The sequence below is a fragment of the Aspergillus oryzae genome, chromosome 2, assembly GCF_000184455.2.
Source record: "Aspergillus oryzae RIB40 DNA, chromosome 2".
Classification (NCBI taxonomy): Eukaryota; Fungi; Ascomycota; class Eurotiomycetes; order Eurotiales; family Aspergillaceae; genus Aspergillus; species Aspergillus oryzae.
Genome location: NC_036436.1, coordinates 5,438,024 through 5,456,236, shown reverse-complemented (window position 1 = coordinate 5,456,236; position 18,213 = coordinate 5,438,024). Strand labels below are relative to the sequence as shown.

Below are 18,213 nucleotides of genomic sequence, written 5' to 3'. Positions count from 1 at the left end.
AAGGGAAAGGGATGTCACATTAACTTATTTTAGTTACAAATATGTGGTTTGTGTATGCCATACTCCGTACAGGTTCTGAGTATAGTTGTATCAATAGCGATATATATATCGTGTACGGAGTAGATCAGTCCTTCAAGTTCGGATATACACCATATCCTTTCCTGCTTAGACTGAGGAGGACATGTATCCAATATGTGAGGGTGGAATTTGACACTAACGTCCGTTCGTTGACTCTTTGAGCGGACATCCTATATGCGTAAATGCTCTCATTTCTGCATGATGCCTCACTGGTGCCTTAACTGCCAGGAAGACAGGATGGATGATGTCAATCAACAATGATTGGTTGCATTGACAGACCATTACATAATGCCACTCACCAGAGCAACGGACACGCTAGTCCCTTTACAGAAATAGATCAATAGGCCCTCCGTCAACCCCTAATGAAGCTGTTTCGAACGATTACTCTCCCGATTGGGATCTGAAGAATAGAATCAACCTTTCGGTGTTGATTTCGACTTAGCAGACAGAAATGGCGTCGACTTTTTCGCCCGCCTTCCCAGGCGACCGTACACCGAAACCGAGGACCAAGACACGCACCGCTGCGCCGAAACGAGTATATGGAAAGCGACGAGCGGATGCCCCACGAGCTGTGTTTGAACAGAGAAGTCCAGCAAAACCGGTAGAGGAGACAACGTCGAAGGTCATTGAGGAAGCTGTGGATTCCATCCAAGCTCAGTTGGCTGAGGTTAAAATAAGCGATGCGATCCCATTTCAGAAAGTGGAAGACAAAACCGACGAGCAAAAAACCCTCGTTAAGCAAGCAGACCTTACAAAAACTGCACCGCCAGTACATACACCCGAGGTCGTGCCAATTGACTTGAAAAATGAAGAAGAGCCTACCGAGGAGAGCCCTGCGGACAGCGTCCCTAAACCACGGAAGAAATACGAGACAATGGTGGAAGTCAGAATCTGCTCCAAAACGGCAGCGCCAAAACCACAAGATATACAAGAAGAACAAGAGCAGCACGTCGACCAAAAAGAACCACAGGAGGATAAACGCAGCGCAGAAAGTGAGAGGCAGGGGGAGAGACGAGCAAGGAGGAACAAAGTCCCGCCTCGTTTGTCATCTGGGTGCGTGATGGATGATAAAGTGAATGCATATGTTCGTCGCATCTTGAATGAGGCCTTGTCACCGGTTGCGGCACAGCGCGTCCAAAAGTTTGGCTCCTGGGCCGCTCGTGCTGGGAATTTGCTGGAGGTAGTGAAGATCGCCGAAGGTTCGTACGGAGAGGTTTATAAGCTCCGTCTGCGCGAAGAGTTGTGCAAGAAGGAGATGTCTAGATCCAAGCTTGCTCGTCTAAAAGCGTACGGTGACAACGTGTTCAAAGTTGTGCCCTTACGAGCCCAGAGTGGACCTGGCTCCAAAAAATTTACCAGCATCGACGAAATCGTGTCTGAAGTCAAGATGCTTAAATATTTGGACCCGATCCCTGGATTTGCTCGCTTTCGAGAGATCCACGTGGTCCAAGGTCGATTCCCAGAGTCCTTCCAGAATGCTTGGGACCACTACAAGAGAACCAAAGACGACTGCTTGAATCCCAATCCATCCAGCAAAAGGGCGTATCCTGATTCACAATTGTGGGCTATCGTGGAAATGGATGATGCTGGCTGTGAGCTTGAAAAGTTCGCTTGGTCATCGACCTTCCAGATTTACGATATATTTTGGGGAGTGGCAATGGCTCTCGCGCGTGCCGAAGAGTATGCACAATTTGAGGTAAGCCTCGTTGTAAGAAGCCCTGGAGACCGAATAGTATTGATACGTATCTAGCATCGAGATCTCCATCTTGGAAATGTTTGCATTAGAAGCACTCGGCCAAATGGCTGTATGAACCCTCCGACAGACCTCGAAGTAACGAGTCAATCATACTCAAGCGGATTTGGCTTGAGCACCCTAGAGACTACGATTATTGACTATTCGCTTTCACGCGCGGAACTGCGCGTTGAGGAGTCAGGAGAGGTTGTCGAAGTTGCATCGTCGGATCTCGATAAGAAACAGATCTTCGATGCTATCGGACGTGATGAGGACGAAGCCATGCTGAGAGATACTTACAGATAGTGAGTACTGTCCTATAAATCGGAGGTATCAAACAATGCCCGCTAACGCCCAACAGTATGCGTTCTCAACTCTACAACGGGAACCCGCTCGAGACAGATAAGACGCCCGATATTCCCGGCATCTGGGCCGAGTATGCGCCACGCACTAACCTCGTCTGGCTTCTCTTTCTGCTTAAGTCTTTGCTCAAAAACAGAAAGCCGGAGGTGTCGCTTCCGGCACCACGACAGCCTCTCGCCCCATGCTCGTCTAATAAGGGACTTAAAAAACAAACAAACAAATCGGCAAAGATGGACAATGTCAATACAGTTAAGAGTGCAGAAGATACGCGGAAACAAGTTTCTCAATTGAAAACCACACTTGAGGATAGACTACGTGCCGTCCTGGATCTTCTGCATCTTGAACACGGACATGAGGACATGTGCTGTGCTGCCGATCTGGTAGCATATGCGATTGACTCTCAGTGGCTGGATGAGAAGGACTTTTTCTGACTTTAATCTGTGCATAATGGAGGCGTCAACTGATTCATTTTTATTTTTGGCGCGACTGGGGACATATATAGACGGCTTAGCATGGCGTTTACTAAAAATATTGATCTTTACAATACCAGTTGCATTATTTTCACAAGAAATATCAGGTTTTTCAACTACATACTCCGATCTCAAGTGCTCCTCGCCAAAATATGACGAAATTCAAGCAGAACCACCATCAGAAACTCCCCAACACTGAAGTATGCATGACACTTCATCGGAACAGAAAGCCACCCCCAACCCACGGTACCATCGCCGATATCCAAAACCCCCAAAACCCCCTCAATACATACTCCACCAACCCCAATAACCAAAACACCAACAACAACAATGGCCTCCAAATTCGAAAAACTCCTAATAAAACTGGGCAAACCAACCTGGGCCCAACACCTCCGTCACGCCCAACACATTCACGGCCCCCAGAAAACTAAAATCGACCCAGAATGGGCCAAAGACATAATCAAGATGGACACTCACCTCCGAGAAATCGGCCAACGCGAGATCTACCTCCACGAGGAGATCAAAGCGCTAACCTCGCTCGACCACGGACCGCTGAGCACCGAGCAACGCGCGCAACTAGCCAAATGGGAAATGGAGCTCGAGGACCTAGCGAGGAAATACTGGCATCTGGAGCGGGAGTTCTATAGGCGGGAGGCGTCTGTTCCGCCGGGGCCGTTGCAGAGGGCGTATGCTACTTGGCGGAGTAATCCGGAGTGGTATCTGCTGGGGTACCTGAGGGATGATTGTGCGGGGAGGGGAGGGTGTTGTGGGAGGAGTTGTGGATGTTGTGAGAGGGAGAGGGATACGGAGAAGAGGATTCGGCTGGGGCATTGTACAATTGAGTGTGGGTGTTGTCGGAGGGCGAGGGGGTTTGATTTGAATCATGAGGATCGGGTGAGGTATCAGAAGTTGTTTGATTGTGATTTGAAGGAGAATGAGGCGTTGTGGGATTCGTTGAAGTTGGCTTATGTTTTTGGGTTGGTTTGATACTACGGTATTTAGGGCTTGGGTGTTGTGATGTATACTTTGGTGAGATGTGATAATTTGCGGCGCAGAATAATGATGCTGTGATTCGAGCGCCAGAAGATGGTAGATCGTTAATCCTGTGATCTTATGAATTTGTTGTTATGAAACAGGGACATACCGTCATAGAGCTTCGAAGTAGTGCCTTGTGCTCTACCCAGAGAGATGCTGGAGACTAAGCCATAAGCCTCAGCTCCACGCTGTTCAATCCTATTTAGTGAATCCACGACTTTAGGGTCAGTCCTATTTGTTAAGTTTTGATATGATTACCTTACGCATGGTACAAGGCAAACGAAAGAGATTGTACTTAATTCTATTGTTGCAGTCTAATGCTGTACTAGCACATTCTATGATATCTATGTGTAGACTGCTAAATGTCACAGCCTGTAGGCTGGGTGAGCGACAGACCAGATGCAGGCATCTAAGATCACACACCGGAAAGAAAGAAGCTCAATAGACTGCCAGCAGCTAAGCCTCCTACCAGCATTAAGCTCATAAAACCACCCGCCGACTCACGATCACCCTCAGGAACCCACTGCCCAGCACCCATCATACAGCTGCTTCCAAGATAGCCATTGCTAATGCCGAAAAGCAATTGCACGACGAATAAATAGAAGAAATCGCTCTTCACGACGGCCTCCCGACCGCGGATGTTACAGAGAAGATAAAGGGGGAGGAATCCAATGCGAGCAATTGCAAAGGTGAACAGAGCAAAGGGCCGGTGGGTTAATGATAACTGGGGAATAAGAACTGACATCCTTCCAGCCAAGTCTCCTACATTCCAGAATAAGAACGCCAGCGGGATGAAAACAGCTGGTTGGAACAAACGGGAACTACCCTGAGGGTCCCGAACTGACTCAATCTTTGCCGTGAAGACTGGAAACATCATGGTGACAGCAAAACAGAGAAAAAGTGCAAGAGCCATGAAACGAAGCTTTTTGAAAAGACCCCAGAGGCTGACGGTCTTGCGACCCGTGTGGTCAGAAGCAGTGTCAGGTGAGCTCTGCGCGAATTCGGACATGGCATTCGACCGTCGCTTAGAAAGAGACCCGAAGGCAACCAGAGCCGATAGAGATACAAATGTGGAAGTTATGAAGTACAAGAATGCCGATTTGGCCGATTCTTGTGGGACTTTCTGTTCCCCTGTTTGCTCTGGGACAACCAAAACAGAGAGTATCTGCACGATGCAGGGCAAGACTCCTGCTAGGCCTTGACCTGCCATGATAGCTTGAGTATATTCTGGCCTCCCAAAACCGGAGACATATGCAAAAACGCCGATCTGATTCATTCCAGTCGCCAAACTGGTTCCGGCTACCATAAGCATCAGGAAGCTAAAATATAATCCAATGGAAGCGTTCTTTAGAAGACCGGTAGATAATGCGAGTAACGAGAATATTACGATATTGATCAGCAGCGAAACTGTGATCTGTTTCGGGTATGACGTCCGTTTCTGCAACTTCGCGAGAGTGAACGATGAGCCCAAGTTTGTGACGGTCGACACAATGAGAATGGAGGACTGGTAGTGGGCCGCTGCCCACTCATCCGAGCTGAAGCGGTGATAGAAATACGGTGCAGCGGCGAGAAACATGTTCCTGTGGCACAATCTGGTCAGCATCGCGTATACTCCGGAATAACCATCTGAGCACCGGAAAGCCGTTGTTAGATAAAACGTACCATGCCCAGAGCATAGAAACGCCAAGGAGGAAGAATACTCCATATTCAAACCTAGAGAAGCGTGGCTCTGATAGTGTTTGTGAAGATATCAAGTGGTGATCCTCATCGTCCTGCGGAGGATGCTCGAGTGGCTCATATTCCGCCCGGGGAGAGATCCATCTCCGAAAACGATCCATTGCTTTCGATTATAGTGTGATATAAGTCCCTTCCTGGAGGTAGAAACGGGACATAAAATGGGACCAATCAATCCATGATCAACCTGGACGACCTGTATAAAAGGAGAACGTTGGAAGCGAGCTGGATCTACGACCGGGGTGATTTATCGGCGATAAGCAGGTCACCTGCCGAGCCAGGTCACGTTGGCCCACTAAGCCGATCATTTGATGCGTCCTGGCCTTTTTGAGGTTCTATCATATTTATGCATCTCCTTGGCAATCCCTTGTAGGAATTCTTTGCGCCTGGTGATATTGATGGGGAGCCTGAATTAGAGGAAGGGTTATAACTTTGGTTTCATCAGGCCTCGGAGAGGAAGGCCGAAATCCAGGGCTGTGCTTGGGTTATCTATCTTTTAAGAAATATAACTAGATTATGAACAAATGACCCTAATTTCTCCACTGCATGGTCGCTATGAATTTTGCTCGTAAACTTGGAATGAGGCTATACCACCCGAAATTTGATCCTCATGAACAATGTTCGTCTAGCAGATCTATCATCCAATTCTGGAGTTACAGGAATCAATGGACTTGTATCAGAAGGTCCTGCTACGCTTATTGCTATTTCACATATTGTCCTCTTTGTTGATAGTAAGTGGAGATGTGTATTACTTTTCTCTATCCCACTTGTCTAACTGTTCAATATATAAGAATATGCATGTCCCATCGGAGCAAAACAGTAAAATCAAAAGGTATAGATACATCCGCGATAGTCGATCAATCCAACCATCCAAGAGGTAAGTGTATAAGTAACTGGGTGAACATATAAAAGATAAAGATCTCTACAGTAAATAGGAAACGAACCCGTGGACGGAATGGACACTAACCTTGAGCAAGGTAGTCTTCCTGTAATGACAGCTACTCGTTCTTCTGCTGCTCGCCTTGTCTAGAGGCTGCTTCCTCAGCGCCAACCTCCTGCTCTTCTTCCATCTGCCACAATTTTTCTTGGGTCAAAGGGCTGATAGGAGCGTCCTTTGGAGGCTGAGAGACATCGCCACCGCTCATTTGCCATTCCATCAACTTCGTGAAGGCACCGTCAGGACGAGAGCTGAGCTCTTCGTACGAACCTTGTTCGGCAACCTTACCGTCGGGGCCGAGGACGATGATAGTATCGGACCGCTTGATGGTAGAGAGTCGATGGGCAATGCTGATTGTCGTGTTGTTCCCGCGGAGCAAAGCAGCCAGAGCACTGTTCACTAAAGTCTCAGATTCTGCGTCAAGAGCAGAAGTCGCTTCATCAAGAATTAAGATATCAGGGTCTTTGATTAGGGCACGGGCAATAGCAATGCGTTGCTTCTGTCCACCGGAGAGCTGAGCTCCTCGAGGACCCACTTGAGTATCAAGGCCATCAGGCTATAGAATGTCAGACACAATCAAAGAGTAGATATCCTTGATCAATACTTACGAAATCACTAATGAACTGGCAGTTCGCCTTCCTGGCAGCTGCGATAATCGCGGACCTTGTTGCCTGCGGGCTTCCGTATGAGATGTTCTCTGCGATAGAGCCCGAGAAAAGAACGGGCTCCTGAGACACAATGCCAATCTTTCTCCTAAGTGATTTAGCATTCATCTCACCAATATCCTTTCCATCAATCAGAACCCTGCCCTTGGTGGGAAGATAGAATCGAAGCAAAATGGAAGCAATGGTAGATTTGCCTCCTCCTGAAGGTCCAACAATAGCAACATTGGTTCCCTGGGGAATTTCGAAGTTCAAATCCGTGAAGATGGGAACAGCAGGTCGTGTTGGGTAGCTAAAAGACACATTCTCAAAGCGAATAGGCCCACGAGCAGAGACAACCTTTGTACCCTTAGTTGGAGATATCGTCGGTTTGCGGTCCTGCAATTCGAAAAGCCGGCTAGCCGCTCCAACGCCCTTCATCAGTTCGGAGTAGAAACTAGACAAACCAAACATGCTTGAACCTGCATAGGCTGTATACATCAAAAACGAGGTCAATTCTCCGATACTAATAGCACCAGACCGAACCATTCCTCCTCCAACGTAAAGGAGTGCCAAAATCGTCATATTGCCCATGAAACCAGTCTGCGAATAGTTAGATCTCCAAAGGGTGTATATCAGAGTGTAATATACATACTGAACTAAAGAAAGTCGCACTAATCACGGATTCTCTTTTGCCGAGCTCGAAGATCTTCCGCACTTGTTTGTTGTACCTGTTAACCTCAATAACTTCACCCGCAAAAGACTGACTCGTTTTCACATTGCCCAAGCGCTCTTCGGCAATCTTGGTTAAGTCTCCTAGGTTCCTTTGAATCTTGCGACTCAAGTTGCGAATCGCTCTTCCATAGAAGAAAGCTCCAAGGCCAATGGGAGGAAGCAATAGAGCCAGAATGCTGGAGAGCTTAAGACTGACATATGCCATCAATCCGAAGCCGGCTGCACCGCTCACTGCTGCCCGCAAACCATCGGACAAATTCTGCGTAATGCTCTTTCCGACAATAATTGTATCAGAGCTGAGTCGAGAGATCAAATCACCAACTCGATTTGCGTCGAAAAACTCTGCATCTTGAATGAATGTCTGGCGGAAGAGCTTCGAGCGAAGTCTAGCAACGATGCGTTCACCAACAATACGCAGAATAATGATGCGACCATAGTTTGCAGCAGCGCCCAAGGTGAGGACTCCGGCCAAAGCTCCATAGAACATTGGTAGGCTGAGGCCGAAGAGTTCACCGCCCCCTTCGGTAGCAGACTTTGTCGCCGCATCCATGATCTTCCCGATAGAGAAGGGAATTGACATGGTGATGGATGACGAAACCAGCAAAAAGAGGAAGGCAAACCCGAGCTTCTTGGCCTCTGGCCGTGCAATGGATAGAAGTCTCCATATTTCTTTTAACCCCGATTTCTTTCCCGATGCCCCGTCTTTAGCCAACTTTGCGCTGAGGTTGATTTTTGCTGCTTGCGCTGCGCGTTCAGATAATTCGAAGCCTTTGTCTACTTCTTCATCCTCTTTCTCAGTGGGTGTACTGTTCACCTGAGGAGTATTCGTCGACCGGGCGGTTGACTTGGATTCTAGATACCGGTCCGTAGAGGAGAAGAACCGTAAAATGTGAGAGGGTCGCGACTGAGGAAAGACACGTCTAGAGACATTGTTCTGGAGGAAACTCGTAGGGTGTTGGAGACGGTAATTGCTAGTACTGTTGCACAATGAAGCCGGAACTCTCGAAAATTGTCGGCTTTGGCTACTGGAGACCCCAGTCACACATGTATGTGTCTGAACTCCAGGGTAAAGCTCCCTGAAAAAGCTCCCTCTTGACTGAACGAACTGCCTCGCGGTGACTACTGGAGTCCAAGCCCCAAGCACCCGGACTCCGCGCATTTCGGAAAAGTGAAGAGAAGCGGAATCGGACGGCTAATTAGAAGGATGTCATGAGAGAGAATAGGGTGCCATATCCTTCATTGGAGAAACAAAAATACGGTCGTATTCATGACAATGCAGAAGCCAATGTCCGCTTCACAAATTAACACGGGTGTCGGAGTATAGTACTAGTCAGCTGCAGCTGAATACCGCGTGAAATCAGCCCGATAATCGCCGCATCGACGGAGACGCAATCGGCGTTTGTTCTGCCATCCGACACCGCCTGGGACGGTTCCGCAGCCATCGAAGCTGATCGAGAGCTTTCGATGAGCTCCATTTGGGACGATACGTTGATTTGGAGCCTATTTTGTGAGGTCCTATATAGTCACTGGTAGGGTTCTCCATTGAATGCGACAAGTTACAAGTGTCCCTGACCAATTTCTCACATATAATTTGAACCCAATTTTTTCTCCATTTACTATTTCATCTATCATTTAGTATTTACCCCACTTGCACTACCCCTCCTGTCGAGATTGTCCAAAATGGTGCTCGATTACAGCAAATGGGATGCGCTCGAGCTGTCTGATGATTCAGACATTGAAGTGCACCCTAATGTCGACAAGCGCTCCTTCATCCGTGCCAAACAGGCTCAGATTCATCAGCAGCGCATGCAACGCCGCCATGAAATTGAAACTCTAAAGTACGAGCGTATCATTAACGACGGACTTCTCTCCCGCATAGATCAACTCCTGAAGTCACTCCAACAGCATGAGGGTTCCTCGAAGAACCCCGAAGAAGTGGTTTTCCAGGTCCTCATGGAATCGGCAAGCAATCCGTCAGAAGATCAACCCCCTGCCCCACCGGCCGGTGTATACACGCATGAGAAAGAACAGCCAAAGTACTCTCAAATGATGAGCTCATTGGTGGATCAGGTTAAGAAGGAGATGGGCGAGGTTAGTTCCGACAACCTTCTCAAAGAATACATCAAGGGTGTGCAGGGACACAAGGACAAAGTACAGGGCTTGCAGAAGGAATTGCTGGCGAAACTTGCAGAACTCGAGAAGGAAGAAAGCAGCAAAACCACGAGTGATTCGATACATACCGGCTTTGACACATCCTTTGTCTCCAAGAACGATTCTAAGGGCAAAGGAACTGAAACCAAGAAGGCGGAATCCGTTGAGCTGCTGAATCCTACCGCGGTATCGGGGTCTTCGTCGCAGAAGGCAACCGCTGATGAAGAGGAAGAGGATCCGGAAAACATGAAGGCTAGTGACCTGGCCAAGAGGCTCGCAAAGATCAACCGTAACGACTACCGTGCCTTGCTTCAGTTCATTTCTGAACATCCAGAAATCGTCGCAGAGAAGGAAACGGATGGTTTGCTAGTCGAAGCATTCAATAGCCAAATGGAAGGTAAAGAGGACTATGCTCGTACATGCGTTCACCACGGCCTGCTGCTGCAGTATTGCCGCTCCTTGGGCCGTGATGGTATTTCTCTCTTCTTTAAGCGGTACGTTACCCATTTCCATCTAGGGAGCATGGGGGGTCACTAGACGGCTAATATGGATTGGCATGCAGTATCACGACGAAAGATCATCAAGCATCGACGCTTTTCCGAAACGATGTCAATGAAACCTACAACAAGATCAAGACCCGTGCAGCAGAACTCGCTAAGGATGGCTCTGCATCCAATGACCCTGCTGGTGTTGAGCAGATCCAGCTTCATGCGGTTGATCCCAACACTAAGATCACCATCAACATTCCTGCTGCAGAGAGCAGCGAACCTGTCGAAGTCGAAGCACGCAAGATCTTTGAATCATTTTCGAAGGAATTGCAACAGGCATTGAGCTCTGAATCTCTAGATGAGGTCAATAAGGTTCTCGGCAAGATGAGTGTCGAGGAGGCAGAAGATGTTGTGGAGAAGCTTGGTGAAAGCGGTATGCTCAGCCTCGAGGAAGGTATTGTGGATGCCACCACAGAAGAAGGTCGGAAGAAGTTGGAAGAGATCGAAGCCGAAAGTAAAAGGGAGAATAGGATTGAGGAAGTGGGAGAGCCAGGCGGTGACATTACTGAACTTGACTAAAGCTCTATACGGGAGACTGGTCGACTTCAATGACGTGTATATCTTTCTGCATGGTTCAAAAATGATGCATTGTCTAATCACTATTCACCTCTATTACATGTTTAATATGCAGCGCCTTTTTCTGTGCAAATGATTGCGTTGGACTTTGTAAATATGTTATTTACCCAACCTACTCCTGAGTTCTTGTTCAATGTATTCACTTTTGAGGAGCGGCTTATTAGGGGTTACCAACAGCCTATGTACGACCTGTACGGAACAAATTGCATATTATCTACCTACAGAAGTTTCAAGAAGTAAAAGTTCCAATAGAAAAACACGGTTGAAAGAAAATAAAGAACAAAACGCAACCGTAACTGAGTATCCGAGGAATAGAACTTGTGTAAGGGAGTATCTGGATCGAGAAAAAGAGTGCTATGCACCTGGCAAGGAGGGTAGAATAATGAAGTCATAATAAATGCATTGTAATGCAAACAAGATCTAGATGCCACTGGCACCGGGGGCATTCTCGTCCTTCTTCAGATCGACCAAAAGCTGACGGAAACGTTCCTTACCAGATCCGTTCGCGCCACCCTTAGCGCCCTTTCCAGAGACATCAACAAGTTTTGCGATACGATCCCAGCTGGTACCTCCGGAAGAAGTGTCTTCGCGATTGGCGAGGAATTGTTCGGCATCCGCACGAGTCTGAGCATGCAGCTTGTCGGTCTTGTTGTTGTAAGAAACGTAAAAGTCATCGATATCTTCTTGGGCCTTCTTAATAGTCGCTTGCTTCTTTTCTTCGGAGATCTCCGCGCGGCGTGCAATGTCCGCATCTCGTCTTTCGCGCCATTCCCTGGAGGAGTTCCCAAGTTAGCGTCATGAGGATGGAAAGTACGCCGTCGGCTGGTATGCCCAGTCTATGACAATCATCGATTGGAATTTATGATACATACCTAACGGGCTCGGGTTCCTCCTCCGGCGCTTGGTAGCTCGAGAAGCCCGTAGGCGGGAAGGGAGCGCCGGTTCCAGTGATCATGCCGCCAGGCGCAACTTGCTGTTCAAGGAAACACATGTCAATTAAACAGTCATACGCGACGGCTTCAGCGCTCACATCCGTACCTCATTCTGTGTCTCAATAGCAGGGAAAGAAGATTCGAATCCGGAGATCTCGGGGGCTGCGCCAGCAGGAGCGTCCTCCGCACCGCCCAGTAAATCGTCATCGCCAGCATTCACATCGTCCGTGGTAGCAACGTGGTCTTGAGGGGTAGCAAACTGCTCTGCATCGTCACCTAGAACGGCTCGCTCGCGGGCTAGGAAGTCATCGGCATCTGTGCCGTTGGTCTCCACGACTTCAGTTTGGCCTGGGAAACAGTTAGTACATATATACTTGGAACGGGGGGTTGCATGTGGGATCCTGACCAGCGGAGAAGTCTTCTAGTGAGGGGAATCGGTCTGCCATGATAGCTGTGAGTCTGCTGGAGTTGGCTCTAAGTGTAAAATGAGTTCTTGATCAAGGGAGGTGGTAAGGGGAAGTTGACAAGAATGTGATGGTCTAGCTGGCGTCTAGAAGCGGTACGGATGGGGTGTTGATTGTCTCCCGGGGAGTGATTCTGCCGTTCAAGGCGGTGAGTGGAGCTTAGGAAGGTGTAACGGAGCTTCACTAAGTACTTCTTGGTAACAAAACACCTCCACTTCCGTCTTAATTCAGAGCATATTGCCACTTGGTCATTGTTCTTATTGCTTATGTATTCCATTCACTTGTTATAGTATCGAAGACTGGTACTGTCTGCATCACAAAACAATCAGTGACTATATCAAGAGTTGTAGCAAGATCTCTTTTCTCCCTAAGCTTCATTTATTACCAAAACAAAGGATCAATTGCTTCATCCAAATTCCGGTTACAGTTACAGTATGGCCTATACGGACGATGCTGTGAAAGCGAAGCTTTCCGCCCTCAATGAGACCCAGGAGGGTATTGTCACAGTTGCGCAATGGGTCATGTTCCACAGGTAACTAGACAACTGGCTATAATCGTTGGTATTGTTTAACATCTTTGTCTTATACTAGGCGACATGCTGAGCGTACTGCGCAACTTTGGCTACAAAAGCTTCGCGACTCCCCCGCGCCAAAGCGATTGAATCTGATATATCTTGCGAATGGTACAGTGATGGATTTGCCTAGTAGTTCCGTCTAGGCGCTAATGCAGGCTTTAGAGGTTGCGCAACAGTCAAGAGCACGACGGAAAGAGGACTTCTTGATAGCATTCTCACCAGTGAGTTCAACAGCAAATGTCACGGGAATGGAAGTTAATATAATGAAGATTATCGCAGAGGCGACCGCTACTGCGTACAAAGGTGCTTCGAATGACATCCAGCAAAAGCTCCGGCGAGTAGTAGAGGTTTGGAGACAACGGGCAATCTTTGAGCCACCGATCCAGGACGCAGTTGAAGCGCGCGTAGATGGTAAGCTTTTGTCGGCCTAAGCCTAATAAACCGACGTGGTCCACTGATTATGAGGCAGAAATTGATAAATCACGCTCCATCGGTAAAAAGCCGCCTCTGGGCGGGTCGCTCTTCTCGAGCTCGTCTGGCTCAACGCCTTCTGAGCTTCAGCCCCTTGTTCCACTACAAGTGGCTCTATCAAAAGCTACTGTCGCCTCGGGTGCATCCGCGACGACTGCTAATGCCGAGTATGATAAGATGCATGACCCCAGTACCCCTTTACCAACACCTCCAGTACATGCCGCGCGACTTAGCCAGCTATTGAAGGCACTTGCGAATGCCGAGAGCTCTGTCTCTGAGGTAATAAAATCTCGAATAGCACTCATTGATGGTCTTGAGAAACTTCTTGAGACCAATCGCGCGGCGTTGGCGAAGGAGCAGTCTCTGGCTACTCAGCTATCAGAAAGAAGATCGGAGACTGAGGCGAAGAAACGCGAGGTGGAGGATGGAATCATGAGAGGGCTATCCGCTGAAAATTCACCAGCCGTCCATCTTGGAGAATCCGAGGGAGAACCCGTCGCCCGTCCAGAAGTTGAAGCTCTAACCCCCCCACCCGTGGAGGCTCTTACACCCGTTGGATCGCCAAAAAATGAGCCGCAAGAGATGAATTATGCGACACAGAACTATGCTCAGTCTCATGCACCGACCGCGGGCTTTGTGTTGCCAGGCTTTGGATTTACAACAGAAGCTGCTCAAAACAGTCTTCAAGATGACCCAAACGGGCTTCATCCCAAGAAACGCAAGGTCGCTCATGAAGAAGAAGACTATGCTCAATTTGCCAGTGGTGATCTAGATGCCGATGTCGCCGAGTTACTGCAGCAAGAAAGCAATCTTCCCAAGTGAAGTCTTGGTTATGTATGTCAGTTGGCGCTCCGTGAAAAGCTTAGCTGGCCGGTCCTTTTGATGTCTTTTTCCCATGGACCCCAATTAAGTTCTTTCCGGTGACCGTGTATCTCTGTGACTTGTCAACAATGGGGAGAATACGCATGATATGTCATGCCCCATTGATTTTTCATGTACCTTGTTGTGACATTTTAGAGTTTATTGTAACGCACATTTGACTTAAATTATGAATTACTATCATGGTATCTGTTAAGGGCTAAAGCTATCGGTGTATGTCAGGATCCACCCATTTGCTTCGTGCAGCTGGAGCCAAAGACGGGCGCCTCTTCCGTCTATAGACAGTTTCAACTGTTCGGGGAAATGCATCAGATGGGTGTTCATTCGATTGTGGGGGTTGCTGGGGGGTCTCTGGAGCAGTCGCCGGCGAACTACTGGCATGTCGTTTTGGTTTGACCAGAAGAACTATGAACAATCCTGCAACAAGAATTACCAATAATAGAAGGATTTTGCGTTTCGTTGTACGTCGCTGGTAATTGGTGGCCTATAAATAGCACGGCTAGTTAGCATCGTCTTTGAGACATAATATATAACACTTATAAAGACTTACCACTTTGAGTTCCTTATCAGCAGCTTTGACTTCTGTATTCATTTTCTCCACATTATAGTCTATCCGGTCCAGCATGGTACCTTGATCGATAACCATTGCTTGTAGTTCGCGGAATATGTCTGAGAGCTCAATGATACCTTTGGCAATATCGTTGATTTCCCTTTCACGCTGCATTATGGCGGCATCATTCTCTCCCCTTAGTCGCTGTGATGTTTGCATCAGAGTTGTCTGCGAGAAGGACTTATCCGCATCGGATTCCATTAAAGAGGGATCCGTATAAGGGTTTTGCACGGGTGTTGGAGATCGTTCGAACGGGTTCGCTGCACCTTCCAGCCCTCGCAATTCTATCAAGAGCCCCCGTTAGCTCTAACATATATGAAAAATAGCGGCGGTCTCACTCTTTAAGTATGTGCTTTGTTTCTTCCTAAACCGAGCACTAGCCTCTTGGACTCGTGCAGCAAGAGATATCTGAATATTTTTGGCCATAGTCTCATCTCCGCTGCTTACACCACCTTGTTGTTTTGCTTCGCGCACCATCAACTCAACCTTCTGGACCGCCTTTTGGCATTCATGGAAGGAGCGCGTGATCTCCTGCGTGAGCCGCTCGATAACACTTTCGTCTTGTTTCCTTACTTCTTCGTCCCCGAACCCTGGTAAAAGGTGCTTTTGATGTAGTTTATCCAATTGGGCAGACTTCTGCGCAATGTCGGCAAGTAACTCTGTCACCTCTTCCTGCACGTCGACCCAGCGCGGAGGAAGCACATCCATCTCAATAATTGCATCGCCATCGTCATCTAGTCCCCCTGAATCAGATATAAGTCTGCGGCTTTCCTCTGGTTGCGATAGTGAATCGGAGAAGCCATTGGATGCTCCGATATAGCGAGGCTTCTTGGCCGGATGATGCGCGAATGATTGACGGTAGGAGATATATCTGAAGGAGAGAGGGGTTAGTTTTTCCGCCAATAACCATGCCGGATGCAGGGTATCTAAGAGAACTCATTACAAATTCGTGCGATCTCGCCACATTGTGAAAGGGAGGAGTGTCTGGGTTGCTTTGCGGTTATCTTCTCAACGGAGTGTCCTTTAGGTTGTCTTGAACATCATCGGCCAATGGCTTAGGTTAGTGGTTAGTCGCAGGCCTAGCCCGAGTATAAAGAAAGGGCACTTTGATTCGCGACAGGCGTAAAGTCATAGAAAGCAGAACTGTTCATCATATAGATACCGAATACACACGACCATCAATACTTCCGTAGCTTCGATCTCCGGAGACGGCCCACGTGAAGGGAGACAGGTCTAGTCCTAACCCGGGTTAGCGGCATCAGGTCCCGCGGGTATATCACGTGATAGTAACTCCCGTAACGGTCCTGTAATTAGCGTGGCTCCCCCACAAGCATCTCGACCACACTATTAACAAGATATAATGGGTGTCTGTGTGTTTGCTAGGCAGAAGATAAGAGTGCCGCACACGATGACCAGTTTTATCCCTAGCGAGACTAATAGAGGGCGTATTGAAGACTACCTTGAAACTATATTCTCACTGCTCGCTGGGCTTTGAAAAATATCTATACCTCCGTAATATGATGATTGTCATATTCATTTCATCCATACAAGAGTATGGACTCAATATTGTACATCTGTTTGGCATAAGGAACGCGGTTCAAAATGCCGCATGCTGTTATGTTGGTGGTTATGGGTTCAGGTACCGTGGACCTGAAGTTGCCACCACTAAGGACCGCTAACCGAATATTCGCTTGCCTTCAAGCTTTCCTGTATGAATGAATGGCGGGGTGCCACGCTGCCTCGCCAGCGGCTGGATGTGTGTAAATCTACTCCGTACAAAGACATGATACATATGAACATGGAAGATATACTTAGAACAGGACACTAGTGACAGACTCTCTATTTGATGATCTTAATAGCGCCAAAATCTTCATCCGTAGGCTACAGCATTCAAGAGAAGAAATGATTCCAGAGAGCTGAAGAAAGAGATCGGGCAGTGCTTGACCTTAGCCATTCCATTCCTCCTTTTGGAGGGCGCTCGGAGCATCTTATGGCTAGGGCGGGTCACGTTTTGCGACCGCCTTGTGAGGCGCTCAGCTCTGTGGTCGGCCGGGCTGGCCATTTATTATGATTGAAGTAAGTCGGGTCGGTTCCCCTTAAACAACGCCCGTCTTCCCAACCTTCCCCCCACCACTATCAACGCGGTCACTTCTTGAACCTCCCGCCTATTCTCAGTCTTTGTATCTTTATTCCTCTCCATATTTTATCATCACTTCTTTCATCCTCCTTCCACATTCACCATGGTATGCCATTCTTATTTCCACCGTGCTCAGTTGTGTTTAAAATCCCCCACTTTGCGGGGCAGATGGCCTGGCATTCTGAACGAAATTGCTGACAGCGCATCGTCTAGGCCGACTCTTTGACTGAAGAACAGGTCTCCGAGTACAAGGAGGCCTTCTCCCTATTCGTAAGTAGTTATCGTCGTTCGTGAAAATTGGTTTTGTTAGTCGTCATGATTTGAACACAAGCTGACTTGGCTTTTCTTGGGTTTCCTATAGGACAAGGACGGTGATGGTTAGTACAGTTTATTTATTCATTCTCCCATCAAATGCGATCAATATGTTTTAGCCGCCATAATTTTATCCAGTTTCTGTTCGATCGGCTGAAGTCTTGGCATTGATGAATTGACTTGATATGCAGGCCAGATCACCACCAAGGAGTTGGGCACTGTCATGCGCTCTCTGGGCCAAAACCCCTCTGAGTCGGAACTCCAGGACATGATTAACGAGGTTGACGCCGACAACAATGGCACCATTGACTTCCCTGGTACGAGACGGCTTCCGTACGATTCATAAATGAAATAGCTGTTAATGTTCAAATAGAGTTCCTGACGATGATGGCGAGAAAGATGAAGGATACCGACTCTGAGGAGGAGATCCGGGAGGCTTTCAAGGTTTTCGACCGCGATAACAACGGCTTCATCTCCGCTGCCGAATTGCGTCACGTCATGACCTCCATCGGCGAGAAGCTTACCGATGACGAAGTTGATGAGATGATCCGCGAGGCGGATCAGGATGGTGACGGCCGGATTGACTGTACGTTTCGCGAAGCCCACCCAGACCCATTGCGGCTGTAAAAATGGTGATACTGACCGATTTTAGACAACGAGTTTGTCCAGCTCATGATGCAAAAATAAGCGCTACCTTCCTGTATATCCCGCCAATTGATAGCGAAAATGAGTGAGAGTAAAGAATCATATTCATCCTGTCTCATTCCCGCTTCTGCTATTGCTTTGTAGTCTACTGAGTCCGACATCCGCTGTCGATGGCAGTCGGCCGTGCGT

The 18,213-nt window shown here is 48.0% G+C and overlaps 9 protein-coding genes across 9 annotated transcripts; 5 read left to right on the top strand and 4 right to left on the bottom strand.

The window, feature by feature from the left end:
* Positions 1–529: 529 nt before the first annotated feature.
* On the top strand, positions 530–1,828 carry AO090003001236 (uncharacterized protein; the record flags this gene model as incomplete). Its single annotated transcript, XM_001820258.3, has 1 exon — positions 530–1,828. One exon carries the CDS (start codon positions 530–532, stop codon positions 1,826–1,828), a length of 1,299 nt encoding a protein of 432 aa, XP_001820310.3.
* A 1,145-nt stretch (positions 1,829–2,973) lies between these two features.
* On the top strand, positions 2,974–3,714 carry AO090003001234 (uncharacterized protein; the record flags this gene model as incomplete). Its single annotated transcript, XM_023235231.1, has 2 exons — positions 2,974–3,620; positions 3,699–3,714. The coding sequence occupies 2 exons, from the start codon at positions 2,974–2,976 to the stop codon at positions 3,712–3,714; spliced, it is 663 nt and encodes a 220-aa protein (XP_023090269.1).
* Positions 3,715–4,093: 379 nt separating this feature from the next.
* AO090003001233 (nucleoside transmembrane transporter FUN26) lies at positions 4,094–5,516 on the bottom strand (the record flags this gene model as incomplete). Its single annotated transcript, XM_001820256.1, has 2 exons — positions 4,094–5,258; positions 5,341–5,516. The coding sequence occupies 2 exons, from the start codon at positions 5,514–5,516 to the stop codon at positions 4,094–4,096; spliced, it is 1,341 nt and encodes a 446-aa protein (XP_001820308.1).
* Positions 5,517–6,410: 894 nt separating this feature from the next.
* On the bottom strand, positions 6,411–8,884 carry mdr2 (ATP-binding cassette permease mdr2; the record flags this gene model as incomplete). Its single annotated transcript, XM_023235230.1, has 3 exons — positions 6,411–6,905; positions 6,958–7,593; positions 7,646–8,884. The coding sequence occupies 3 exons, from the start codon at positions 8,882–8,884 to the stop codon at positions 6,411–6,413; spliced, it is 2,370 nt and encodes a 789-aa protein (XP_023090268.1).
* Positions 8,885–9,405: 521 nt separating this feature from the next.
* On the top strand, positions 9,406–10,943 carry AO090003001231 (Hsp90 co-chaperone CDC37; the record flags this gene model as incomplete). Its single annotated transcript, XM_001820254.3, has 2 exons — positions 9,406–10,370; positions 10,439–10,943. 2 exons carry the CDS (start codon positions 9,406–9,408, stop codon positions 10,941–10,943), a joined length of 1,470 nt encoding a protein of 489 aa, XP_001820306.1.
* Positions 10,944–11,420: 477 nt separating this feature from the next.
* On the bottom strand, positions 11,421–12,378 carry AO090003001230 (clathrin light chain CLC1; the record flags this gene model as incomplete). The annotated part of the gene is made up of 4 exons (XM_001820253.3): positions 11,421–11,772; positions 11,873–11,973; positions 12,039–12,280; positions 12,339–12,378. 4 exons carry the CDS (start codon positions 12,376–12,378, stop codon positions 11,421–11,423), a joined length of 735 nt encoding a protein of 244 aa, XP_001820305.1.
* Positions 12,379–12,830: 452 nt separating this feature from the next.
* Positions 12,831–14,263, top strand: AO090003001229 (uncharacterized protein; the record flags this gene model as incomplete). Its single annotated transcript, XM_023235229.1, has 5 exons — positions 12,831–12,928; positions 12,987–13,078; positions 13,133–13,191; positions 13,240–13,381; positions 13,440–14,263. 5 exons carry the CDS (start codon positions 12,831–12,833, stop codon positions 14,261–14,263), a joined length of 1,215 nt encoding a protein of 404 aa, XP_023090267.1.
* A 262-nt stretch (positions 14,264–14,525) lies between these two features.
* Positions 14,526–15,896, bottom strand: AO090003001228 (t-SNARE syntaxin TLG2; the record flags this gene model as incomplete). The annotated part of the gene is made up of 4 exons (XM_001820251.3): positions 14,526–14,804; positions 14,871–15,214; positions 15,269–15,801; positions 15,874–15,896. The coding sequence occupies 4 exons, from the start codon at positions 15,894–15,896 to the stop codon at positions 14,526–14,528; spliced, it is 1,179 nt and encodes a 392-aa protein (XP_001820303.1).
* A 1,274-nt stretch (positions 15,897–17,170) lies between these two features.
* Positions 17,171–18,066, top strand: AO090003001227 (calmodulin; the record flags this gene model as incomplete). Its single annotated transcript, XM_023235228.1, has 5 exons — positions 17,171–17,173; positions 17,281–17,353; positions 17,571–17,696; positions 17,753–17,965; positions 18,032–18,066. The coding sequence occupies 5 exons, from the start codon at positions 17,171–17,173 to the stop codon at positions 18,064–18,066; spliced, it is 450 nt and encodes a 149-aa protein (XP_023090266.1).
* Positions 18,067–18,213: the final 147 nt, after the last annotated feature.